The sequence below is a fragment of the Ambystoma mexicanum genome, chromosome 12 (genome assembly GCF_040938575.1).
Source record: "Ambystoma mexicanum isolate Mex_15411 chromosome 12, UKY_AmexF1_1, whole genome shotgun sequence".
Classification (NCBI taxonomy): Eukaryota; Metazoa; Chordata; class Amphibia; order Caudata; family Ambystomatidae; genus Ambystoma; species Ambystoma mexicanum.
In genome coordinates this window covers 1,219,740,008-1,219,767,297 of record NC_090936.1, presented here as the reverse complement: position 1 = coordinate 1,219,767,297, position 27,290 = coordinate 1,219,740,008, and the positions used below count along the sequence as shown (strand labels likewise).

At 48.2% G+C, this 27,290-nt stretch overlaps 1 protein-coding gene across 1 annotated transcript in view; it reads right to left on the bottom strand.

Moving 5' to 3' along the window:
• UTP20 (UTP20 small subunit processome component) overlaps positions 1–27,290 on the bottom strand; it is a 1,390,303-nt gene that overhangs the window by 679,951 nt on the left and 683,062 nt on the right. The window contains exon 29 of the mRNA XM_069629877.1: positions 12,015–12,094. Within this exon, the coding sequence (XP_069485978.1) occupies positions 12,015–12,094 (80 nt within the window). The remainder of the gene's footprint in view (positions 1–12,014; positions 12,095–27,290) is intronic.

Here is a 27,290-nt window from a genome sequence, read left to right as displayed (position 1 = left end):
GCGCTCCTCCTTCACTACCCCGTCCCCTTCTACCATTTCCCGCATTTCTTCCATCATTAATGCATCTGTTCCCTCCACGCCTCCCCCTTCTCCGTCTTGATCATACAACTCAGGTTCCAGTCCCGGAGATTGGTGAAGTGGCATGGCCAGAGCTATAGCCAACATACCCCTTCTAGTTGTAAAGACCAGGGGTGCAAATATTGTGTCCGTCCGCGAAATAATGGTTTTCTTCTTCATACCTTTAACCAGTTCCTTCTCCTTTTTTAGCACCCTTCTTATTACTTTTTTGCACCCTGCACTCTCTACCAGGATGTTTTATCCACCCCATATCCTTTAGATTTAAGATGCTTATGCCTTACATTCCATGCATATATACCATTTAAAGTAGTTTGTACGAAAAAGAATCATATGTTGGGTCACAAGCTGATTAGGTCTGCAAGTTGGGAAAGTTTCACAAAATTTCACCGCGAGAGGTAAGTTCTCTCAATCGGGTTGGCACAGTACCTTAATATGAAGAAAAAGATGCGGCTGAAGATGTTGGTTCCTGGAAGTTCCTGCGGATCTCACTGTTCCTGAGCCTCAGTCGTGGGGACAAGTGGGAGGACGTCAGGGGACTCCTGCACTGCACGGGATCGTCGGAAAACGCTGACAAAATGTAGTTCCTTCAGTTCCATTAGCTGTAATTCAAGCACACAAGCTGGTTTCCCTCTGCCTGGTTAATCATAACCAGCTCCAAGATTGGTTTGCAGGTGGCTTACGAGTTGATTGGTCCCACCAACTGAAAGGAAGAAGTTGTCCTTGAAGGGGCTTCTCTGTCGAGATGAACTTGGCAATTTGAAGCTGCAGCAGGGCTTCACCGGGCAAACCAACAGTCCAGGAGTTGCAGCAGCCGTCCTCTTCCAGCTTGTCTTCGGTTCTTTCGTTCCATTGGTCGACTCTGCCTTCCAAGCCCAGAGACTCACCTTTTAAACAGTTTTCTCCCTTTCATTCCAGCCGAGCTGTCACTCACCCAGCAGGGTGGCTGTCCTTGCCGGACAGTCAGCCAGCCAATCACGCCAGAGTGCATTTGGGTCTCCTAGGAGACTAAGCACAGGGAGTTTCGGGCACCTCCCTCTCTTCCTGCCCACCCCAGACACACAGGCGCCAGAGGCGGTCTTCAGTCCTGAAGCCCGCCAAAGGCATACGAACAAAGGGACCAAACCTATTTTGGCGCTCAGAGAGAAACACTAGAAGGACCTTTCCAAAAAGAAATGGTAAAAAAAGAAGACAGGGACCGGTTTAAATAAAAGGGGCTCAAGGTGCCATCTTGAAAAACATGGCTCCCGTGATTTTTAGCTAGCAGTGTTCGCGGTCGGGAAAAATCATGGTAGTTCATTGTAAAACCACTGCCACAAGCCATTTCAACAGGAAAGGGTAGCATTTGACTGCTACATGAGTTTTTAGAAACAGGCGATACTATGTAACCCCTCCAGCACTATATTGTAAGATAGTGTGTGCTGGGTCGAGAAATTTAAAAAGACTAGCAAAGTCAATTTAACCTTACATTCTCTGGGAAACAGGAGTTTATCCGAGAGAAGGTATTTAAACCTTTGGAAAGTCTAAAAAACATGCCCGTGTCACTGCACTGAAGGTGCTGAGTAACACACATGAAAAGATTATGCACATGGAGTTATCAAACTCCATAATCAAAGAACACAAGAGTAAAACACACTTTAAAATACATGAGCGAGTGGGAAAAAAGGCTCACACTCTTTCCAGGAAAAAAAAAATCAAGTCCTCAAAATCCAGCAAAGTTGCTGGGGGTCTCTAAGGTGAAGGGAATTAGCACATTTCTCCCTAACATCATTCAGGAGTTTGAACTGCATAATCTTAAATCGCAAATTTATTGAGACTGTCTGGGTATGCCTACACATTTGGGTCCATTGATCATCTCGGAGTTCCATTTGAAGTTTGCGGGACCACCTCTCGCGGGCTTGAGGGACGGGGATCGGTATGGTGTCTAATTTGTATAGTGTGGAGAGGCTAGGTCTACAGTGTCCAAAGTTTGCAATGTAGGTCAAGGAGGGGGTTTCTGGAGGTTGAGAGGGGTAGGAGGGCCAACTGGCAGATATAGCCGCTCGTAGTCTGTAGTATTGCAGAAGATCCACCCCGGAGCTCCTGTGACCCTGTTTCCAAGTGGAGGACATGATGATTTTGGCCTCAGGGAAGACATCTGCTGAATCCAGGCAAACCCCTTTGGCTCAATCGCATATGTGCTTGCTATCACACTCACCCCTGCCTATTTTAGTAACTGGCTTGCAAGTGCCTGTATCTGCCCACTAGCCTCCAGCCCACCTATTCTTGCATGCTTCCTGCACCCTGCAAACTTGCATCTAGCGTGCCTGTTTTAGTAATGTGCGCTTAGGATCCTTGACCTACACTAGCCCACTATTATGTATCTACCACTACTCTACACGGTTCTACTCCGAACCATCCTCCACTTGACCACCATTGGCCGACCACCCTTCACAACATGAACCTAGTTCAACCACAGAATCAGCTACATCATGGTAATGTACCCCCGGAGAAAACCAACATGGCCATTAAACCATGCAGCCTCCAACAGCGTAACCTTAGACTCCGCGCCAGACTCCCAAGAACGTATGACCCTTTAGCCAATGCCCAACCCGCCTCTAATCACAACAAGCACATCCTGCTTACCACCAACAATCCACTACACATAACCAACACCGGCCAACACCGACTACAACTCAACAGTTGAATCTTTAGAGATTCCTCCTCCCCTAAATGCCAACACAAAGCCCAACCGCCTTCTGCCCCACCCGCCCTACCTGGAATAAAAGGCGCCTTATTAAACGCCAGCTCTATGGTAGCCCATGCCACTGAAATAGCGGACACAATCCAAAATGAGAACTTGGATTTCTTGGCCATCACGGAATTCTGGCTCCATCCCGCAGCAGGACCAGCCATTATGTTAGCTATCCCAGACAATTACACTCTTATACGCATGGATCGCACCACGTCTAGAGGTGGCGGCCTGGCTATAATTGTCAACAATAACCTAGCCCCAAGACTCTCCTCACCCCATAACTCCAACTCCTGTGAATCCCTCAAAGCCAAACTAACCATTGCCAACAATCAAACCATCATCATCCACCTGATTCATCGACCACCAGGCCCTATAGGCTCCTTTCAGGAAGACCTAACAAACCTATTATCTGACAATTTAAAAGGCTCCACTCAAAGCCTCATCCTAGGCGACTTCAACCTTGGATTCAATGACCCACGTGACCCCAATGCCATACAAATTAACAACACCCTGGAGGAACTAGGATTCTCCCAAAAGATCACAGATCCCACACATATCAAAGGAAGGACCCGCAACTGGATTGCCGAACATAACTGCCCAACTACTATCACCTCTATAATGCCTCAGCTATGGTCGACCACTAAATGGTATCCTTTACCTTAAAAGCCACCACACCTATGAACAACAGTACCCTAGCCCCCACTGCACCTACTAGAAACATAAAATATTACCCCTGAAAATTTTATCCCCCTCATTCTCCCCACCTTAAATTCCATTTCAGATCAGTCTGACCCAGCCTCCATGGTAGAAAAATACAATGAAGTGATGCTCGCCTCTCTGGACACTATCGCACCACTGAAAATTAGGAAGAGCAAACCCAGCCAACACCTAAATACCTGGTTCACACCCTTACTGAAAGACATCAGACAAAAGAAACGCCTAAGCGAAAAAACCTGGAGATTAGACCCCTCAGACACCAACAAAAACAACCTGAAGAAATTAGCCACCCTCTACAAAAAAGAAATCATTTTAGCGAAACAAACCTCATACAACACCCGTATCATTCAAGCCAAATCGAACACAAAAGAATTGTTCGCCATCCTGAAGGAAGTAGAATAGAATCCCCCAACCAAGCGCCCGACTCCTGCCTCAAGGACAAGAACTGGTGCACAGGCATACAAAATGCCCTTGCCAACAAAATAACAATGCTTCAGGCGAAGATCAACAACCAAAAAGCGTCCATAACTGCCCCAAACACTGTTAACATAGGCCCCCCCCTCCAAGGCTACCACTAACCCATCACCGACTCTGAAACCTCTGGACACCCCCCTCCCCCTTCTACTTTCGCAAAGTCTCCACTAAAGAAGTCGAGAAAGTCATCCTCACCCTCAAACCCTCTAATTGCCAAGGCGACCCATGTCCAGCCCAAATCATAAAAGACGCCCCCCGTGAACTCTCACCCTTCATTACTAAACTTAGAAATGCCTCTTTCACATCAGGTACCATACCCAGCAACCTGAAACATTCCTGGGTCCTCCCCCTCCTCAAAAAGCAAACCTTGGACACCTCCATCCCAACCAATTACCGCCCCATAACCACTGTGCCGTTCCTACTGAAAATCCTAGACAAAGTAGCTGATCAACAAATTCAGCACCACCTGGAACTAAACCACCTCCTAGGAGTCCGACAGTCCGGCTTCAGACCACAGCATGGCACCGAGACTGCACTCCTAGACCTTAAGGCACAAATAGACACACTAAGAGATAAAGGCACGACTTCACTCTTACTACTCCTTGACCTCTCTGCCGCATTCTATCTGGTAGACCATGCAATACTATGCAATCATCTGGTCACGGCAGCCTGCTTCTCACAGGAAGCAGTTGCATGGATCCAGTCTTTCTCAGATAACAGGACAATGCGAGTCTTCTCTCCTCTAGCAGCTGCTGACCCCGCACCCATTACTTGCGGCGTACCCCAAGGATCCTGCGTATCTCCCACCCTCTACAATATCTTCACAAAGCCCCTTTTCGATGATCTAGACGGTCTTGGTATCACCTACACCAACTATGCAGACGATACACAGATCCTCATCCCGTTGACGGGAGATTATGACAAGGATTTGGCCTTTGTGAATAGAGTCTACCTCATCATCCAGGCATGGATGGCCGCCCAAGGTCTATGCCTGAATGACGACAAACCTGAACTCCTCATTCTAGGCACTTCTTCCAATATCAAAAAACTGGGCCCCAACTATGACTCCTTCATAATTGACAATAACATCATTACTGTAGCCAAAGTAGTTAAAACCCTCGGTTTTTATATAGACTCCACGCTTACCTTTGGTAAACAAGTGAATTCCATGGCTTCAGCCACCTCCTACACCTGCAAGCTAATTAGAGCAGCCAAGCCCTTCCTCTCACCTAATAATTGCGTCATTCTAGCAAGGGCATTAATCCTGTCGAAACTAGATTACTGCAACGCCCTCTACACAGGCAGTAACAAATACATCACCTCCAAAATTCAGACACTTCAAAATAATGCCCTGAGAGCCGCCCTAAACTTCCCTAAAAATGCCCACATATCAGACCTTAGGAGATCTACCAACTGGATCTCCACTAAAGACAAAATCCTCCTCAAAACAGCCTCCCTTACACACAAATGCCTCAACCATGCAGCCCAGCAATACCTTATAGACAGATTCACCAGACAAACAGCCTCTCGCCCCTTGCGAAAAGCTAACTCTAACCTTTTGTTAGTACCCAGATTCAAACTTACATCTGGCGGCAGTAGCTTCGCTGTTAAAGCGGCACAACTGTGGAACTCCCTTCCAACTGCTCTAAGGGAAGATCTCCCTTACCAGCAATTCAGATCTAATCTGATCCAATGGCTAAAAGATCATGATGCCTAACTTCGCCCTACTGTCATTAGGGATCTCATGTATATTTTGTATATTTGCTCTGCTCTATTTTTCTGTCACATCTGCATTCTTGTTAACTCACTGTACATACTTCTGTGATTTTTTGACACTACATGTCTACAGCATTGTAACCGTAGCTGTACCCCTGTTTATTTGTAACATGTAACCTAAATTGAACAACCCTCTTTCTGCCTTTGCGCCCGAATACCCTTGGGTCTGGTGCGCAATATAAATAAACAAACAAACATAAAGCCCTGTAGCCGAGTCGTTCCCATCTTGTCTGGGTGGCATTGTCCCATGTGGGTTTAATTTCAGGAAATTTCCAAAGGGGTAGCCATTCGTAGTAGAGTTTATCAGTTTCAGTGTGGGAGAATAATAAGCGCCATGCGTGCAGTGTAGAGGCAACCAGGTCGAACAGGCAATTATCCTTGTAGCCCTGATCTAGTATCAGTGTTTTTAGATCCGAGTCTGCCGCGGCAAGTGATTCCAATTTTACATGTGGGGGAGACGATGCCATCGGATACCAGAACGTGGCGAACTGGGCTTGGGCAGCAATCCAGTACAGTGCTAGGTTAGAAGCCGTCGACCTGCCTTTATCATAAGAGTACGCAAAGTCTACCCATTTCTTACAGACCGCTCCGGAGTGCCATAAGAATTGTGCGAACAGACCATGCATAGCAGCAAAGTATGGTTTATCTGGCCATAATGGTACTTTAGGGAAGGTATATAGGAGCTTGGGGAGTATGGTCATATTGATTAATGACAGTTTAGCGGCAGGAGAGAGCGGGAGAGTTTTCCAATTTTGCATCTTTGTCTCTGTGTAAGAACTGAGAGAGGCATAATTGTCTCGTAACATGGAGGAGTGAGAGCACGAAACCATCACCCCTAAGTATTTGATGCAATCCGGTGACCAATGTAGGGAGGTGGTTCCACGGCAGTCTAATGTGCCGTCAGTAATGGGGAATATTTCGGATTTCGAGAAATTGATTGTGAAGCCCGAGAGTTCTCTGATGCGTGTGATATCTGACATTATTGGTGTCAGGTTAGTTGAGGGGTCTCTAAGGTACAAAATCACATCATCTGCATATAAAGAAACAGTCTCAGGAGGGGCGCATAGGCGGATACCTCAGTGACTGTGGTGTATCCTGATGTATTCCGCCCTAGGTTCGATGGCTAAAGCAAAGAGAATAGATAGCCCTATTGGGTGCCCCTCTCGGGTTGAAATGTTGTGGATGTGCAGCCGTTAACCAGAACCTTGGCAAGTGGTTGTGTGTATAACAGTTTGATGTACCTTAACATATTGGGGCCGAATCCCATCCTATCCAATGTTGCAAAGAGTTAGTCCCAGGCGACCATGTCAAACGCCCTTTAGGGCGTCTAATGTTTTGGCCACTGCTTGTGCACTGGGGTCTATTCTAGCCATTATGTTAAATAGCCTCCTAATATTAAGGGTCGTGGATCGTCCCAGAATAAACACAGCCTGGTCTGGGTGGACCAGATATGGTATCAGTGGGAGCAAGCGATTGGCTAGCACTTTCGCATATATTTTGGTGTCACATTTATGATGAATAGGGGTCTGTACGAACCACATTCATTACTAGGTTTGTCTGGTTTTAGCATAACTGTGATTAGGTCCTCTCTCAGGGATTCTGGAAGGACATCAGGTGGAGGGATTCTTCCCATACCAACAGGCGTATCGGGGACAATGCAGCTGCATTCTCTTGGTAGAATTCAGCCATAAGGCCGTCGTGGCCCGGGGCTTTGCTTTTGGGGAGGGTGAATGACTGCCACAATCTCCTCCAGGGTGATCGGTAGTTCCAACTCTTGCCTGGATTGAGCAGTAAGGCACGATAATGGAATACTGTGTAGGAGGGTGCAAATGGCTTGTTCATCACTTGGTTTTGGTCCAGTGTATAATATATGATAGAAGGTGCAGAACACCTCAACCACATCTGTGTCGGCCCATTTATTATTCCCATGTGTATCCATGATGGAGTCAAACTGGTCATGGCCGCGCTCAGAGCGAACAACCCTCACCAACGTCCTTCCCAGTCGATCTCCTTTGCAGTATTTCCTGCCTGCAATCGGGCGGGAAAAATATTGGGTTTCTCTCAAAGCGAGGTTCTCAAACCTCTCTAGTTTTGAGCAATTTCATCCAGCAATGTGGGGTCAGAGGTTCTGGAGTGTTCTAGCTCGAGGTGCTTGAGTGACCTCTCACAGTTTTCAAGGTCTCTTGTAATGCATTTAAGTACCCCGGCCTACCTAGACATCGCCATGCCTCTGATGTACACTTTGAAGGCTGTCACCTGACGCTGTACGAAGTATCGTCTGGTGCGTTGGTGTCAATGTCGAACTTAATGTCTGCCCTGAACACCACATCCCGAAGTGCTGTGGATTTAAACCTACAATAGCAGCTGGATGGGGCAGTTTTCAATTTTAGGGTTAGCGAAACGGGAGAGGGGTCGGACAGGGTGCGATGGCCGATGTCTGCCTCAAGCACATTCCCCATTAATGAGCTAGAGATTAGAAAGAGATCAATACAGGACATGTCGTGAACCGAGGAATAGACTGGATATTCTCTTGAAAGCGGATATATGGTTCGACATGCGTCCTTGAGATTGAGTGTCTGCATAACAGAGTAGTTGGCGAGCTTCTGGGGATTGAGGGTGGGGGGGCTATGTTGGTCTTGTCAAGTGTACAATTGAGAATAAGGTTCAAATCGCCACCCCATATCAGGGGTAGGCCATGATAACCAGCAACAGTGTCTTTCAACTAAGAGAAGACCTCCGGAGAGTCAGTATTGGGGCAATAAGTGTTCATAAGTATGGTTCTAGGATTTCCAAGACGCTGTGTATTACCACGAAACTCCCATGTGGATCTACATGAGTGCGTTTCATCACGAATTTCAAAGACTTTTGGACGATCACCATGACGCCTCAAGATTGAGTGGAGAATGAGGTATAGTATTATTCTACTATTATCGCCCCAAGAGGTAGCTATATTGCGGCAAGTGTACTCTTTGACATGCGTTTCTTGTAGAAACAATATATTGGTTTTGTATCTGTGGGCGTAGGATATTATGTTGAGTGACTTTGCGAAGTTCCTCAAAACTCTACCATTCCGGCTTAGTATCTTCACCTGTTGTGCCATAACATCTCCTGATCCAGATCGTCTCTGTCTATGATTGGAATGTCACTGCCCCTTTAATGTGCATCCTGTGTACCAATGAGCCCAGTCACCAGGTTTTTATTAGTTCCCCTTCGTCTAACCAGGGATAGAGTGCAACCAGCGCTAAGGTGAACATTTCAAGCAATGACCACTCCTTATACCACTGTGGTTGGGTACAAATCCCATTCTGCCATACATTCCCCCCTCCCTCACTGCCTCCCCCAACCTAGCAGTTTACTCCCCTCACCCTCTTCCCTCCTCTAAGCCGCCCCATTGCCAACTGGGCATCCGGACTAGGAACAATGTGGTACTTACGAGCAACTGCAAGCGGGAGCGCCGTTGCAGCATGGCACTGAGCTATAAAGAGTGTCCTAATCATTATAGTGGGTTACAATCGGCACATAGGTTTGCATGGATATAGGTACAAGGTTTGAGCAGACTTGCCCAAGCAGGTTCATATGAGTCAGTCTGCTGGTCCAGCCTCCGAGTCAGCCATCGGGCTCTGCGCCTCTATGAACTTCAATGCTTCACTGGGTACTGTAAAAAAGTAGAGCTTGCCTCGGAATTGCAGCTTGAGGCGGGCTGGGAACAGCATGGCATATTGTATGTTTCTTTCACGCAGCCTCTTTTTAACTCCGATAAACTTGCGCTGTTCCAGTTGAACAGGAATGCAGAAGCCCGGGAATATGCTGATATCAGTCCCGAGAGGTCTGTACATGCAGGGGCCCTGGGGATGTCGTGGGTGGATCGTGGGTGGATCTGCCGGAGGTTGCCGAAATCTGCCTGGGTCATCACCTAGGGTTGCTTTTGCGAACTTGTCCATTGCACCCGCCTTCTTACCCCCACCGGTACCTTTGGTCATGTCCGATCGGGATGGAGGAGCTCAAAGGAGTGGCTTGGCCACAGGTCACAGGTCAAGTGATCCGATTCCGGAAGTGAGATATCTGCAGGAAGTGAGATATCTTCAGGCACCGAGATATAGCATGCGTTGAAATAGGAATGGTATGTTCCGTGTGGGCACTCTCCACAAAGGGGGGGGGGGAGCAGAGGGATCCGGCTCGCTTCAAGAGGTCTTAGTGGAATCTAACCTATTGCCAAGAGGATAAGGCTGGTGTAGTCTCCCACAGGGTTACTACATACAATCTTGCCTAACAATAACGCTAACCTGCTTGTCTAAAAAAAACAAGGGTAATATTTATAGAACCTTTATAAGTACCTTAGGCGCTGATCACCTCCGCACCTTTCCAACATTTCTTCTGCACGAGGCACTCCTCATTACGAACCTACTTCGGTAAGAACACTAACTCATGAAGCACTATGGCTCAAAAAGCCTCCTATGCAGTCCTTCGGACTGCTGCTCGTTCTGTGTAGCACACAGCCGTTCAGCTTTGTTATCAAAAATACAATGTTCAACTTATTTTATGTTGAGTTCCCACAAAGAGATCAAATAAAATCTAGCATCCCGCTCCCCCGCCAAACAGGCACTTCCCTGGGCACTTCCATGTTGTGCGCGCCCAATCCCTTTTGAGGTGTTGCATTGCTGTTGGGCGGGGCTACATATATTAACAGAGAAAACAGGGAAATATGAGTAAATTAAACCATGTTTGTATACCTTTGAAGGTATACTCAATCCAGTGACTTTCTGCACGTTATGAGGTAGCTTATCTCACCTAATAGTGCAAGTCCATATATTTGGTCCAAAGCTAAATTCCTTTGTCAGAGCTGGTCAAATCCAGCGTCCCAGGCACAAACAGGCACTTCCTTGGAGCGCACGCCTACGCCCTTTTGAGCTGTTGCAATGCTGGTGGGCGGGGCTACCTAATAGTGCAAGTCCATATATTATTTCAACAGCAAAAATCCTTCAGCAGAGCTCGTCACGTCCAGCGTCCCAGGCACAAACAGGCACTTCCTTGGAGCGCACGCCTACGCCCTTTTGAGCTGTTGCAATGCTGGTGGGCGGGGCTACCTAATAGTGCAAGTCCATATATTATTTCAACAGCAAAAATCCTTCAGCAGAGCTCGTCACGTCCAGCATCCCAGGCACAAACAGGCACTTCCTTGGTGAGACAGGTTAGTTTGACTCTTTGATGTCATCTAACTCCTCCTGGCAGTTTGTACACTAAACTTGAATTACGGCCAAGCGTGCACTTACTCTTTAAGGGTGGGCATGCTTGGGGTTACGGTGGTCAAAGGCCCACTCCTACACTGGCTACAGATTGAATTTGTGATACTTTCTGGGTTTCTTGTTATGATGACTTGTCCGTAAAAGAAAGAGAAAAACACGGACAAGCATCTTATAATGAAGCCATGGTGTGCACAGAAACATTCTAGCACCGGGAATGGGAGCACTCTCAACAGCCACTGTTCACCTAGAGGGATGTACTGGCTGCTGAACACTCCCTGGTAGTCCTCCCAACCCCAACATAGAGAGGTTCCTGCCCCCTCTTGACAAGCCAGGTGGCTGACCTTGTCACAGTGTCTGAATATTTAAACAATGAGCCTCAAGGCGGGGGTGGGGGGGTGTGGTTTACCCTCCAGTAATGGCCTGCTGCCAATGTTATACGAGCACTGGTGCTGTTACCAGACGTTAAGGGCCCCTGCTTCCGAGCTTAATGCTATTAGTAGCCTGGGACAACCAGTGTGGCATCTCAGGGTCCTTAGTGGGCAACATCGGATGCTAGTACCTGCCCAGTCTGGAGAGTCAGAACAAAAAGTATGAGGTGGCACAGAGGGCAGCAGAAGAGAGGCAGCCTCACACCAGGGTCTGCCAGTGTGGAGAGGGCTCCTCTATGCAACTGAGTGGTACAGCCAGAATAGAGACTGTGTATGTCACTGGATGGAAAGGCGGCAGGCCCTTTGCAGAGAGTAAAATGATGGCATAGTAGGTGGGTGAGAGTAAGCTGGCTAAGGAGGAACCGCATAACAGGTCAAAGAGAGACAACCATGAAACTCTGAGGTTTCCAGTAAGGGAAAGATCTGTGCGTAACCAGTCAGCAAACAGACTAGCGCTGAAAGGGACAACATCTATAAGGAGAGCACAGAAACCGGATGATAGTAAAATACAAATCACGCAAAGCGTGAAACCTATGAAACCGGCTTCCATATCTAGCATCAAATTACCTTGCATTCTTGCTCCAGATGTGGATCAGCTTCAGCACAAGCGTGGGGGAATACTGGCTTTCCGCAGCAAGCCTGGCAATCTAAAAGAAATCACATTGAAGCAGGATGTAAAATAATCACACATCTGTATAGGAGAAGTACATGAAAGTATCAGTCTGGATGTTTATCAGAACCACTTTTGGTGTTGCGTCCTGAGAAGCTCACCTTAGTAGACCTGCAAAGGTTTACTACAAAAGTCGAGTTAAACTCTGCACTGGCAAGAAGAACAAGCCGCACGGCGGCTAACACTAATGCGATTAGCGTAAAGTACAGTTGACATGCCATGGCAAGCAATGGATTCTCTTCATAGGTAATTAGACACATAATGGGGCGATTACTAACCATTAATGTTCTTTCTATGGATTCCTCTCCCACCGATGCATCTTGGCAGATCATTGTAAAGATGGATTTCTAGAATCTGGCCTGGTGGACAGATTTTGGGAGGCCACCCTAGTTATAGTGAACAGGGACCTCCGAGAGGTTTCCCAAAACTCACTCAATGTAAACATGGAGAAAACGTCAAGACTATTCTCAGGAGAGTGTGAGTGGGGTTAGATGTCCACAATGAGCACACATAGTGAAGCGCACAATACTTCAATGTAGACAGGAATGTATACACATACAATATTTATTATTGGCCTCAAACAGACACTAAAAAAATGAAACTAGCATGTGATATTATCAGACAATACTAAGTAACAAGCATATATACATTCACCAGAGAATCTTAAAATGCATTCAATGACTTAAATCAGCACAGGAGAGCAGTAAAGATGGAACCAAGTCACAAGTGCTTTTCCCTAACTTCAGCAGTCCAATCCCTAAGAAGAATGAGGCATTGTGCCCAAAAGGTCACAGGAGACAGAATGCTTCTTTCAGAATCTATCTGGAACAGGTTACGGTATTTGTGTTGGTGACTGTCCAAAGGAAGAGATGCAACAAAGTTACTAGGTAAGTAAAATGTGTTTTAATCTTTCAGATGTTACTACCCAAGTTTGACACCCAAAATGCAGTGGAAGAGAATGTTAGGATACAAAGAGACAGGTTCCCAATGTTATCCTAGGGAGGACAGGGGAGACATCTGGTGCTGTTACTCACCCCCCTGACTCCAATTCACCCAAATGAATTGATGGACCGACTGAGGATCACTGGAGGATGGATTTCCCGCCATTGGTTCCGGTACGATGTACACAGGAGCTGCGGATGCAACGATTCTTCCGGTTGGTCCAGGACCAGAGTGTAACCCTTGGAGATGGAGAAATGCATGATTTACCGATGCAGCCCTCTTCAGGACACTTCACAGGACAGGAGAAGGGAAGTTCCAGCGACAGCCACCGTGCATAGACAGCAGGCGTTCCTCGTCATGATTGGAAAGGTCCTTCCAGGAATGCATCACTTGATGCTGGGAAGGCGACTTCTACCACAAGCCAAAGTTCTGGATGCACGCAAACACGGAACAGCAACGGTTCTGGTGCGGTAACCCCCTAGAGAGCTGGACAGTCCACAGGGTATTCCAGGGACACTTCCAAAGGCTAAGGACGGCTGGATCCTCAAGAAACATTGAGACCAGTTGGTTCCACTAGTCCAAAGGTTGAAGCAGCACGCAGGGTCTTCGCAGATCAGACAGTTCGACAGGGCTTCACCGGGCTAGATGCAGGAAGGGATGCTTGGCCTCTTCAAGGGTCATCTTCGGATGTTCAGTTGGCTGTTCGACAACAGGGGATTCTTGACTCCAACGCTGACCTGAAGAAACAGGGGCAAGAGTCCTTTTCTTATCCAAAATCCAACCTGGAAGTAAGTTCAAGCCCACCAATGGCAAGGATGTGCACCATTCAGACCATCAGGAGCTGTCCAATCAGGGACAACTATTGGTTTCACTCATGACTGACACACACACACACACACACATACATACACACACAAAAGCTTTCCTGGGGAAAATGCATCAGCTTATATGGGATTTCATGACAGGTGTCCTTCCAGTCACGGTCACAAAGGGAATAGTTTCTTACCTGTAACTCCATTTCTCCAGCATTGGTATCTTTCATGGATTCACATGCTTAGAACATTCCCCGTCGTCTGGCTGGGAATCCCCGGTACATTATATAGACCCTTTCCCGTAAGAAAACTTTTTCGACGCTTATGCGTTCTATCCACCTCGTTTTGTATCATGCGTGCCCGCGCCGTCAGGACGCCATGATATAAATACAGGACCCGCCCCCGCGCTCCCTCAGATTTCGGCCCCCAAAGTAGTGGGGGAACCAGTTTGCATGGCCAGGGGAGGCAGGCGGGCGCATGTGAATCCATGAAAGATACCAATGCTGGAGAAATGGAGTTACAGGTAAGAAACTATTCCCTTCTCCAGCATTGGATCTTTCATGGATTCACATGCTTAGAATAGATTACATAGCAGTACCATCCCGAAGAGAGGAGGCGTGCATGCAAACTCACATACTTTCCTCACAATGCCAGTTCTCTATGGTCGTGCACCCATCAGCAATAGTTAACATAGAGAACGAACAATATTCAATCATAATTGCAACCAGATCTAACCCCTCAACCGGGGCTTACCTTATTGGAATAGGTGTCGAAGCACCGCCTGTCCCATCCGAGTATCTTCGGCATGTTGTTGTGACAGGCAGTAATGGCGGGTAAAAGTGTGTGTAGCCGCCCAGGTAGCCGCCATGCAGATGTCCCCCAGAGGGACTCCAGACCACAGCGCCGTCGACGATGCCGCCGCTCTAGTGGAATGAGCTCTTGGGCGTCGCGAAAGAGGCTTCCCAGCCTTGGAATGGCAGTACGAAATGGTAGACGATACCCATCTTGACAGTCCTTGCTTTGAAATGGCTTTGCCTTTAGCACCCAGACCATAGGCCACAAACAATTGCCTCGTTTCCCTGAAAGGTTGCGTGCAATGAAGATAAAACTTGAGAGCCCTCTTCACGTCTAATGTGTGTAACGTGCGCTCCGCTCCCGAGCATGGCTCTGGAAAAAACGTAGGTAAGACAATAGAGGAATGTTTATGGAACACTGAAGGCGCTTTCGGTATGAACTGTGGGTTAGTGGCCAGGACCACCTTGCTCTTAAAAAATCTTAAGTATGGTGGGTCTACCATTAGAGCTTGGATTTCCGAAATACGTCGGGCTGAAGTGATGGCCACCAGGAAGCCCAATTTCCAGGACAAAAACTTCAAAGGAGGTTTCATAAGAGACGCTAACACCAGATTGAGGCTCCACACCGGAGGAAATCTCTTCTCGGGAGGGAAACTCCTGAACAACCCTTTAAGGAAGTGCTTAATCAGGCGGTCGCTGAATAACGGTGCGGAATGTCGTTGACGTGTAAACCTGGAGATGGCGGCCAGGTGTACTTTTATCGACGACACCGATAAGCCCTTTTGAGCTAAGAACAGCAAGTATGGAAGGAGCTGTTCCGGCTTGTACCAGTTGTTCGTCGATGACCAGTCTGTCGGACCAGCGACCTTGGCTCTGCATCCAACGGTCCGCTAGAAATTCCTGGCAAGGTCTCATAAACAGGCGGCAGTTGTTTATCAACGGAATGCAGGACGACATGGTCCCTAGCAGGGACATGAATTTGCGCACTGACACCCTGGTACCGCATTTCCATTCCGACGCCTTGCTTAGTAGCTTCTGTGTTCTTTCGCTGGATGGTCTTACAAGGCCTGTGTGCGTATGAAACTCCGCTCCTAGACAGACCAAGGTCCCCGAGGGCTCTACGGAGGACTTGCTAAAGTTTATCGCGAAGCCCAGTTCCTGTAAAAGGGACATCGTGGCCCCCAGACTGTTTGGTGTTTGTTCCATGGACGAGCCTCTGACCAGCCAGTCGTCTAAATATGGATAGACATGGTGACCGTCCTTCCTTAAATGGGCCGCTATGGGGGCCAAGCACTTGGTGAACGTCCTGGGGGAGGACTTGAGACCGAACGGGAGGACCTTGAACTGAAAATGCTTTTGCCCGACGACGAACCTTAAATATTTCCTGTGTCGTGGACGTATTGGGATATGAAAATATGCGTCCTGAAGATCTAGCGACGACAGATAATCCATGGGTTGCACTGACCTGATAACCTCCTGGGGCTTTAGCATTTTGAATTTTGAGCTCTTTATCCATTTGTTGAGTACCCTCAGGTCGAGAATGGGCCTCCATTTTCCATTTGGCTTCTTGACGACGAAGAACCGGGAGTAAACCCCTTGTCCTTCCTGTGCCACAGGAACCCGTTCTACCGCTCCTTTTTGTAGCATAAGCGCCACCTCCTGTCTTAGAACTCGAAGGTGGGGCTGGGCCGAAAACACTGGCGGAAGACTTGGAGGCTTGTTTTTGAATTGCAGCGCATGACCCATGCGAACCGTGTCCAGAACCCATCGATCTGTGGTGATGCATTCCCATTGGTCGATATGATGAGCGACTCGACCCCCCCCAGGACGTTCCGAAGGCCGTCATTGGTTGCTGGTTTGCTTGTCCTTCGTCGACGAGGGACCCGAGCCTCGTCGTCTGGAGGCTTGATAATCTCTGCCTCTACGTGCCGACTGGGATGCCCGTCTTTAGCCTTGTGAAGAGTATGAGGGCCTGTTAAATCCACGGTCCCTAGAGGCTCCAAAGCGGGAGTTTCCGGAGGCGCCCCTGAAGGGGCGAAAAGAACGAAAACTTCTACCTGTCTGGAGGGCGCCCAGAGACCTAGCGGTATCCGTGTCTTCCTTCATCCTCTTCAAGGCTTCATCGACCTTGTCTCCAAACAGATGTTCTCCTTCACATGGCATGTCTAGAACTTTGTACTGGACTTCAGGTCTAAAAGTAGTACATTTGAGCCACGCTTGTCGACGAAGTACTACACCATGATTGATTTGTTTGAACCCCGACTCTGCTAGGTCCACCGCAATATTAATTGCATGGTTCGAGGCCTCCTCACCATCCCGTACTAGTAACATGGCTGCTTTGCGATGTTCTTCCGGCAGGTGTTCTAGGATAGGGGCTATTTTATGCCACATCTCCCTATCGTAACGCGATACAATCGCCAAGGAGTTGGCTGCTCTTACCGTCGTGGCGCCGACTGAGAGCACCTTTTTCCCCGAAGGCGTCCTGTCTTCTTGCCTCGCTTTCTGGAGGGGTTGAACATTTTTGCTGTACTCTGGCCTTCCTAGCCGCTGCCGCCGATACCACAGAGTCTGACAGTGGCTGTGATGTTAGACATTTTGGAGTGGACTCCGGAGCTTTAAACTTTTTCTCAATACGCCCCTTAATAGCCGGTTCCGAGAACGGATAACGCATCGTCTTGAGGCCTTCTTGCCATACGTGGTCCAGGATTGGGATGGCAAAGACCGATTTCCTCCTTTGACCCATGTGATCAAAAAGAAAGCAATCTTTCTTTTGCTCCTCAGGAATTAAGCCGAACTCGGAACACGCTTTTCCCATCATTGCATGGAAGGCTCCCACATCATCCGGCGGAGACGGTTGTGCCTGGCTCCTCGTAGACTCTACCTCTACATCCGAATTCCATGTTGGGTCTCTCGAAGGTGACAGGGAGATGTCCGACCCTGAGTCACCTCGTATAGAATCGGACTCCGATAGCTCACCCTCCTCCTGCGCTCGAGGACGATCCTTCACCACCTGGGAGGTCGAAGGGCTTTTGGTCGTCGTGCGAGCTGCTTGAGCTTGTTCGTCGACGGAAGGTGCAGAAAATATCGACGATGAAGTGCCAGGCTGAGGGATCTGCGTATCCAGACGCTGCAGGAGCTTCTGAAGTGTATTAAGCACATCCAGAGACAAAACCGTCTGGGGGGTCAGCAACGTCGAGGATAGAGGGACCACACCCCCACTCGCACTCGTCGTCGACGTATTGGAAGGCCGTAGGCCCAAGTCCGACGGCTGCATAAGCATGTCACCTTCTCCTTCCATCGACGACCCCGGCAAGGCCGTGTCTTGCAGCAGGACCTCAGGGGGGGCCGGTTCACAAACCTCTGCCTGCCAGGCCATAAATTGAGTCCCCGTCGACGAAGGAATCCCCACTGCTGCTGCCTGAATAGTAATTGGCATCGTCAGCGATACCGGTGTCGACGAGCCAGTCGCCGGCACCGAGCCTTTAGACTTCGTAGTCGATTTCGTTGCCGACTTCCCTGCTGAAGCGTCTCGACTCACGGAAGACCTAGGACGGTCCCCTGAGGAGGATTTTGATGCCGCTTGCCTCTCCGTCTTAGAGGATGAGGAGGAGGAGGACTTTTTGTGTGATGAGGAAGACCCAGCATGCTTCCCCGCATGCTTGTCCGCAGGACATTTTTCGACAGGCCTCACCTTCTTCGAGGGAGGTTCCGACTTGCTCCTGGAGGCCGTGGAGCCAACTTCTGATGCCGGATAGGCCCCCGCTCCGTCGTTAAGCCAGTCGACCAACCTCCTTTTTCGGTCTTTAAGGGTTTTTTGGGAGAAACCCTGGCATATCTTGCATGTATCCGCCGTGTGGTGCGGGTGGAGACAGTAGATACAATCCATGTGGGCATCACCTTCATAGACTTTTTTGAGTCCACATGTCGCACAAGGACGGAATGAAGCTTTTCCAGACATATTTTCTTTAGAACGTAACTTCGCCGAAGCGAAAACACAACCTAGCTTCAATTAGCAGTAACCGCGAGGATCCCACTACTTTGAAAGACGGTTGAAATCTGACGGGAGTGCGGGGGCGGGTCCTGTATTTATATCATGGCTTCCTGACGGCGCGGGCACGCATGATACAAAACGAGGTGGATAGGACGCATAAGCGTCGAAAAAGTTTTCCTACGGGAAAGGGTCTATATAATGTACCGGGGATTCCCAGCCTGACGACGGGGAATGTTCTAAGCATGTGAATCCATGAAAGAACGATGGCAACTTGTACCACAAGCTGGCGACTATGAAAGTTCCCGGGCATAACTGTGGAAATCGACGGTTCTAGCAAGGTCCCACGAGAGAGCTAACCAGTCCACCAGGTGGTCCAAGGACACTTCCAAATGCTCAGGACAGCTGAATTGTCAAGAAGGCATCGAGACTAGTTGAACCCACTAGTCCAAGGGCTGAAGAACCGCTCAGGGTGTTTGCAGATCAAGTAGTCCAACAGGGCTTCACCGGGCCAGATGCAGGAATGGATGCCAGGCATCTTCAGGAGTCTTTTTTGGATCTTCAGTCAGCTGTTCTTCTCGAGGGATTCTCGGCCCCAAAGCAGATTTGAAGAAATAGATGCACGAGTCCTTGTCCTATGTAAAAATTAGGCTGAAGGTAAGCTCAAGCCCACCAATCTCAAGGATCTGCGCCATTCAAACCACCTGTAGTTTTCCAATTAGGGTTTCACTCATTCTCAACACCTAGACTATCTGGCACCAGACAGTCGCACCCCCTTCCTGGGCGAAGACGCGAAGACAAGGACAAGAACACACACACACACACTGACTTTTTGCAGTGAAGTCTTCACCTTCGGTTCACTGGCCTTTTGCTCACTTTAGTCTGGGGAAACAGACTAGTCCTTCAGACTGTCAGTACTGGGAAACTATGTTTCCCTTTTTCTTTTCACACGCTCATTTATATTGAGTAACATTTAAACATTGCACAATGCATTTTACCATTCAGCGCAATGAGGCTACTTTTGTATCACACTAGACTGAAACTCAGGATTTTTAGTTACTTTAGAGGTGTCCAAACTGGTGGCAGCAGTTATTTAGGATTTTTACTGTACTTTTTGTTGTCTTTGTTGCATTTGGCTACTACCAGTGGCTGGTGTTTCAACTAGACCGTGCCACAAGGTTTTTCGGTTGTTCCTTGGACATCTTGTCCTTTAGCCTTCTTCCTTTTTCTTCTTTCTCAGAATAGCATTGGCTGCCGAGATACACGCAGAGGCACACGCAGAGGGTGCTTGGGAAGCCGCCGAGCTGCAGAGCGGACGCAGAGAGGACCCGGAGAAGGTTCCGGTGTGCTTAAGATGCTGCTGAACCGCAGAAGAGACACAGAGAGAACCGGGAAAGGCCCTGGTGAACCACAGAAGCAACCACAGCAACAACTGAAGGGTGACGGCCAAGGCCCTGCAGGTAATAGGGTGGCCAATCTGAGGGTTGGGGAGAGCCAGAAAGCGGGTGAAGCAAAAAGCAATATACATAAGAAATACTCACTGGGGAAGAGACACCAAGTGAAGGGGGTCTGTGACCCACCCTGAGAAGACATCACAAACAGAATTAAGAAGGAAAACAAACTTTACATGCACAAGTGGTAGCCACAGACCTTGGCAAGGCAGTAACCAAGGTTGTGGTGTTAGGAGGAATTAAAGAAAGAACTGTAAGAATTAACAAGTGAATGGGATCTGGGACCCATCCTGGGGTAGCGCACCCCTAACCATAACAAGGAAAAATACAAACTTTGCTTTTACCATCAACTCTCATAGACGTTGGCAGGGGAGCAAACCAAGACTGTGGGACAAGGGGAAGTTAGACAAAGAACAGAGTGAATGATCGAGTGGGGTAGAGGGGATCTGGTAACCATGTTGTGCGAGTGCAAGAGGAGGGGTGTTGAGGAATATGGCAGAGCTTGGGAGAACAGAACCAAGCTATTTTCCTTGTTGCAGTACTTTGGGGGGAAGGGTCCGCAGACAGAAGATACACCTGGATTTAAGACTCTGGGGAAATGGAATCAAATGCTTGAGTCTAGTGGAACTTTTGTTTGCTTTGTTGCACCTTTTTGGAACTTTTGTTTTGTGAACTTAGAAGCTGAAGCTAGGCTGCAGGACGACAGCCAAGAGACATTTCCCTTTTCACCTTTTGTTAGTTTAGAGTGTGAGGGACAGGTTAGGATTTGGATACAGGACGGCAAACCTTCCTTTGGACATTCTGACACCGACAGTTTCATTAGCTAGGTTTGTTGAGGCAGATGAACCCCTCTCAGCAATAGGGATGGTTAGGATTTCCTCCAAACCCACTATTTTTGTGTTATTAATAAAGGTCCTTGCCAATCAGCATGCCACCTGTATGTCCCTCTCTTCCTCCTAGACCCTCACAGCACCCTTTAAAAGTTTGAAGAACTTTAAAATAGTTTTAGAATATTTTGCTTTGGCAATACTTGTTACCTAAAGCCCTCCAAAAGGTAGAAACATGTTTTACTCACCAGTGAAATTCTTCATCTGTCATCTGGAACCATTTGCACATCCGCTGGGACCCTACTCCTAATTTTTTTGCAAATCCTAAACGCTTTAGAAACTTGGCCCCAGACAACAGTGAGCAAAAAGCATGTGCTGCAAACTCTCATCTCAGAACAGGTTATGCCATGTTCTTTCTGGAGAGGAGCGCCTGCTACCTTTTTTGAAAACTGTGGGTGGGACTTAATAAGCTAGGGTTTTAATTTCCGTGGACTGTTGGTGATCTATCAAATTACTTACCTTCCCCCTTTCAGGTATCGTGTGGGTACATCGATTATTTTACACTCATTTACATTGACTGTATATATGGGATACATTACACACCGCAATCGTATTTCTGATGCTTGAATCTGCTTCGATTCACATGCTGTGCATAGGCCGATATCTAGTGGAAGCTGCAGAGTATTACAGTTGTTTTCGAAACTCAAAAAGGTACGTCGACAGGGTGCCAGTCCACTGTACCCATGATCCCTCACGCGTCTATGTCCCTCAGATTGCTATTTTTCTGACATGAGGTAGCATGAGGTGTAGCGCGAGTACAGTTGTATCCAAGCAGATACGTATCAGACAAGCTCATAGGCATCCATGCGCCTTCTTTCAGAGGGGCGGAAGGGTGGGTCGCATGTGAATCTAAGCAGATACAAGCATCAGAAATATGATTACGATGTGTAATGTATCCCTTCTGAGGCTTCTGGAGTCTGCTTAGATCACATGCTGTGCATAGATTAGGGAGCAGTGGAATAAGGAGGTGGGATGTGAGAAGGATCAAGCGAATACATGTCTTAGAACCGCTTGTCCCACTTGTGTATCTGTCTTGGAATGAGTGTCAATGCAGTAGTGCTGAGTGAAAGTATGTACAGCGCTTCATGTGGCTGCCTTGCAAATACTGTCTAAGGGTACATTTGCAATGAAACCCACAGTGGTTCCTGTGCCTCTAGTGGAATGAGCCCTGGGCGTAAAAGGCAGTGTCTTATCTGATAGGGAATAGCACAGTTGGATAATCGGACTATCCACCTAGAGATGGCATTCTTAGAAATGCGGTCACCTTCTCTGCCTGGCGCTATGGAGACAAACAATTGATCTGTTTTCCTCAGACAGGTGTTTTCTACGTAGTAGAGGATTGCTCTCCTCACATCTAGTGTGTGGAGTTTTACCTCAGCTGAGCTGTTGGGTTCCTGGAAGAAAGCCGGTAGCTCAATTGACTGGTTTACATGAAATTTGGAGATGAATTTAGGCGAGAACCTAGGGTGAGTACGTAAAGCCAGTTTGTCGTTGTGTACAACAAAGAAAGGATCCTGCACTGACAATGCTTGGATTTCACTAACCCTTCTTATGGAAGTGATAGCCACTAAGAAGGCAGTTTTATAAGTCAGGTGTTTGAGACTAGACTTGTGCATAGGTTCGAAAGGGGGTCCCATGAGCTTAGAGAGTACCACATTGAGATCCCACCCTGGCGGCGGGTTAGATATTGGAGGATGGAGTCTCTTTACTCCTTCTGATGACCGGTACTTTCCACCATGAGACCTTATTATGAGAGGTCGGGTACGCTGACAAAGCCGCCAGGTGGACCTTTAGGGAGTTAATCTAGCATCTAGCAAATGGAGCATATAAATTAGAATGTACCATCCAGGAGTGGTGTGCCGCCAATGATCTCTGCCTTAATGCCAGTCAGAACGAGATTCTCCTCATTGGAACACCGTTCCAATGAGGACCCTCCTTTCCTGTCACTCTCTGGCTGGCCTCCCTTGGCCCTCTTCCTGCTCCCACCTGTTAGGCTAAAAACCTCGGGGTCATCTACGACTCCACACTCTCCTCCTCGCCTCAAATCTCTGACATCTCCAAGAAGTCATACTACCAGCTGCACCTCCTCAGAGGTATTCTTCCTTTCCTCTCCTTCCCCCAGAAGCTCAGTGTCGCCAGAGCTCTGGTTCTCTCTAGGCTGGACTATTGCAACAGCCTCTTTCTTAATCTGGCTGCTTCTAATCTCCACCCTCTGCAACTCATCCAGAACAGGACTGCGAGACTTGTCCTTGGCCTCAAGCCCAGGCATCGTATCTCTCTGGGACTGAAATCTCTGCACTGGCTCCCAGTGGCTGCGAGGATTACGTCCAAAACCCTCTGCATTGTCCACAAGGCCTTTCTAGGCCTCGATACCTTCAGCTCTTTCTTCCTAAATATCTTCCTTATCGAGCACTTCGCTCATCCACCTCCACTCCCTCAGTGGCAGTCGCTTCTCCAAGCAACGAGTTTGGTGGTAGATCTCTTTCCTTGGTTGGGGTCTCCCTCTGGAACAGCCTCCCTGCCTCCCTGAAACTTGAGAACAATCTCTGGTTCCGAAAACCCCTCAAAACCTCTCTCTTTGCTTCTGCTTTTTCTCCTCCTCTCCCCTGCGGACTTCCTGGCTGATACTGAAACTGCACTGGTTACCTGGCCACACCCTGATCTCGGGCCCAGGTCCTCCCTCCTGCACCGCCAGTCGAACTCCTGCACTGCCTTCCTGGCAAACCCCCTGCACTCGGGACTGTCTGTCTCCCTACAGCCCCATTACCCGCACTTGACACCTGATGTCTGCATTTACCTTTGCACTTGCCACCAGCTGGCCATACTTTACTTACTGTTATTATTCTTTATCCCATGTACTGCACTTCCCCTCCTCCCCCTCGCACTTCCCCCTTCGCAAACATCTGAATGACGCCTGACCTAGTAGGATCGCCGTCTGTCTTCCCTCTGTTCCCCCTCCCTTTCCGCGTCTTGAAACACTTGTGTATAGGCGCGTTATAAATGCCATATCATCATATCAATGTGAGATGAGTACATTCTACGGGGTTGATTTGTTTAGCCTGGCACAAAATTACGAATCTTCTCCATCTGTCAAAGTAACAGTGCCTAGTGTTTGGTTTTCTTGATTCTTTCAAGATCTCCATGGCATGTTGAGATGTCCGAAATCTATGACCTCAGGAACCATGCTGCCAAGTTCATTGAGTGCGGCTGTGGGTGCACTGTTAGTTCCTCATGCTGGTTGGGTAGGTTGTACTGGCATCGCCAGTTTGCGCAGATGTGGATACCACGGTTGTCTTGCCCACATCGGAGCAACTAGGATAAGCATCATCGGTTCCCTGTGTATCTTGTTCACCACCTTCCTCATGAGGGGCGTTGGGGGAAACGCATAAGCAAATTTCCCTAACCAGTTCATCCATAGGGCGTTCCCCCTTGGAGCCTGGCTGGGGGAACCTGGACGCGAAGTCTGGGCATTGACGATTTTCGCTTGAAGCGAAAAGTCTATAGTTGGTAAACCCCATTGAGAGAAAAGGTGTTCTAGAACTCCTTCGTGTAGACGCCACTCGTGTTCCTCTGGTAGGGGATCTCTGCTCAATGAGTCTGCTAGAGAGTTGAGTTCCACTGGAACATGTGACGACAGGAACATCTGAGTGCCCATTTCGAACATTTTCTGTGCAAGTCTGGACAGATTTGGAGAACGTGTACCCCCCTGTTTGTTGATATAAAACATTGCTGTAGTGCTTTCTGTTAGGATCTGCACAGATAGGTTTGTTAATAGGGTTTGAATGCCTGAAGGGCTTTGAATACTGCCAGAAGTTCCAGCAGACTGATGTGGTTCTGAGCTACAGTGCGAGACCACAGACCCTGAGCTGTGGGGTGAAGGTAGTGAGCCCCTCCACCCTGCCAATGAGGCGTCTATCATGACAACTGCCTGTACCTCTGGATCGTAGAAAGGTTTTCCTTTCATTAGATTTTCTCTTGTCCACCAGCAAAGATTTTGTACAAGTGTTGGCGAAACAACCACTAGATCGTCCCACTGACCACTTGCCTGAGACCACTGTTTCGCCAACCAGTCCTGCATGCGCAGGCGCGCATGAGGAACCAAGTAAATGCAAGAATCCATTATGCTTATTAAACACATAGCTTTGCACACCCATATCTGGCGGCCGGCCTGATAATGTGGTATTTGCAATAACACATTTTTTACTCTTTCCTCTGATGGAAATACCAACCCCTCGTCTGTGTTTAAGACAGCTCCTAAGAACTGTTTTGAAGTGCGCAGCACTAGGCTTGACTTTTTCTCGTTGATGGAGAAGCCTAATTGGAAAAGGAGGTGGATTGTTCTCTGAATGTTTTGTCTGCAAATCAGGGGCGATTCCCCTGTAAAGAGCCAGCCATCGAGGTAAGGGTACACTGGGATTGCCTCCCTGCGCAGGTGCGCTGCCACCACCGCCAGAACCTCTGAATATCCTTGGAGCAGATGCTATTCCGAAGGGCAGCAGCTTGAATTGGTAGTGCTGGTTCGCCATTTTAAAACACAAGAATCTTCTGTGCGCTGGGAAAATTGAAATATGAAAATAGGCATCTTTCATATCCAGTGTTGCCATGTAATCCCCCCTTTTTAGTAGAGGGATTACCTCTTGTAGTGTAGTCATGCAGAACCTTTGTTGCTTGACATACTTGTTTGCAGGGCGCAAATCTAATACTGGGCGCATTGTTAGATCTTTCTTTGGCACAAGGAAGAAAGTTGAATAAATACCCCTGTTTACCTGGTCGGCCGGGATGACTTCGATGGCGTCCTTTAATATAAGTGTGGCTATCTCTTCAAGAAGGATACGCTGATGTTCTTCCGAGTGGATCTTCTGTCGTGGGGGTGGTTGTGGGGACGTTGGAGTAGTTCTATACAGTATCCGCCTGCTACTGTGGACAGCACCCATCTGTCTGAGGTGATTCCCTCCCATGCGTGGGTGAAGCTGGAAATGCGTCCTTCTACTGGAGAAGCATGGGAGGGCACCTGAAGCGGAACGTCACTTGCTCTGAGCTGGTGTGCCATCTCGAGCAGGGCCTCTGCCCTGACCATGACCTCTGCGTTGTCCTCTGGGATAGCCCTGGGAGGATTGGCCTTGATTATTTCCCCAGGAGGAACCTTGACCTTGATTGTAGCTGGATCCTCGTTAAGTTTTGGCCTCGAAAACTGCAAACATTTCCGCTACCCCTCAGTCCGGAAGACTTGTTAGTGAGTTGACCTAGAGATTTAAGAGTGTCATACTCGTCCTTTGCTGTTTTAAGGGTGTCTTCTACGGCCTTACCGAAGAGCACGTTAGGTTCGACCGCCATGTTTATTAGAGTGGCCTGCGTTTCTGGTCTAAAACCTGACTGGCGCAGCTATGCATGCCTTTTAATAACGGTCCCTTGCGCAAGGACTCTTCCGGCATTGTCCACCACATCAAAATTGGTTGTAAGGAGACAGCTAGAAACTGCCCTCCCATTTGCAGCCACCTGTGCTAGTTGGGATTTGAGTGGCTCTGGGGCAGACGAAAGAAAAGCAGACATTTCGTCCCACTTGTGGCAGTTGTAACTAGCCACGAGTGTTGCGTTGTTTGCTATTCTGGTTTGATAGGCCGCAGAGGAGGCGACCTTTCTGCCAATGGAATACATCTTTTTGCTCTCCTTATCGGGTGGAGCCTCAGAGGAAGCAAGGGGTGTGCACGCTCTTTTTCTAGTTGTAGTCACAACTAAGGAGTCTGGTTTCAGTTGCCCTCTAATATATAATGGGTCTGAAGGTGCGGGTCTGAATAATTTCTCTAAACGTGGGTTTACGGCCCGTGTGAGATTAGGGGCTTCTAAAGATGGCTGTATTCTGTGCTGCACTGATTTCAGAAGCGGGATAAACTGTGCCACTGTCTTATTGTCCCCAATGATTTGCTTTATCCTCCTGGGTGTCAATCTGAAAGTGCTCATCTGCCTTGGCTAGTACTTCATTGGAGGAGGGGTTGATTATCAATAGGACAATCGACAACTGGAGTGTCTTAGTTAAGAGGGGAATCTATTGAGTAAATATTAGCCTCTTGGTCCTCGTCATCCCCATAATAAGCTGAAGGTCAGATGCCTCTACAAAGGAGAGATCTTCTTGGTCTGATTCAGGGTCACAGAGATCTAAGACTGTACTCTGTAAAGGAACATTTTAATGAGACCTCTTAGAAGGGGGTTGAGTAGGTAAGGCAGAGGCTTGAGAACCAGATGGAGCTGTGGTGGGGGGAGTGGAGTTGAAACTCTGAAGGTAATCAGGGTTCTTTTGGAAA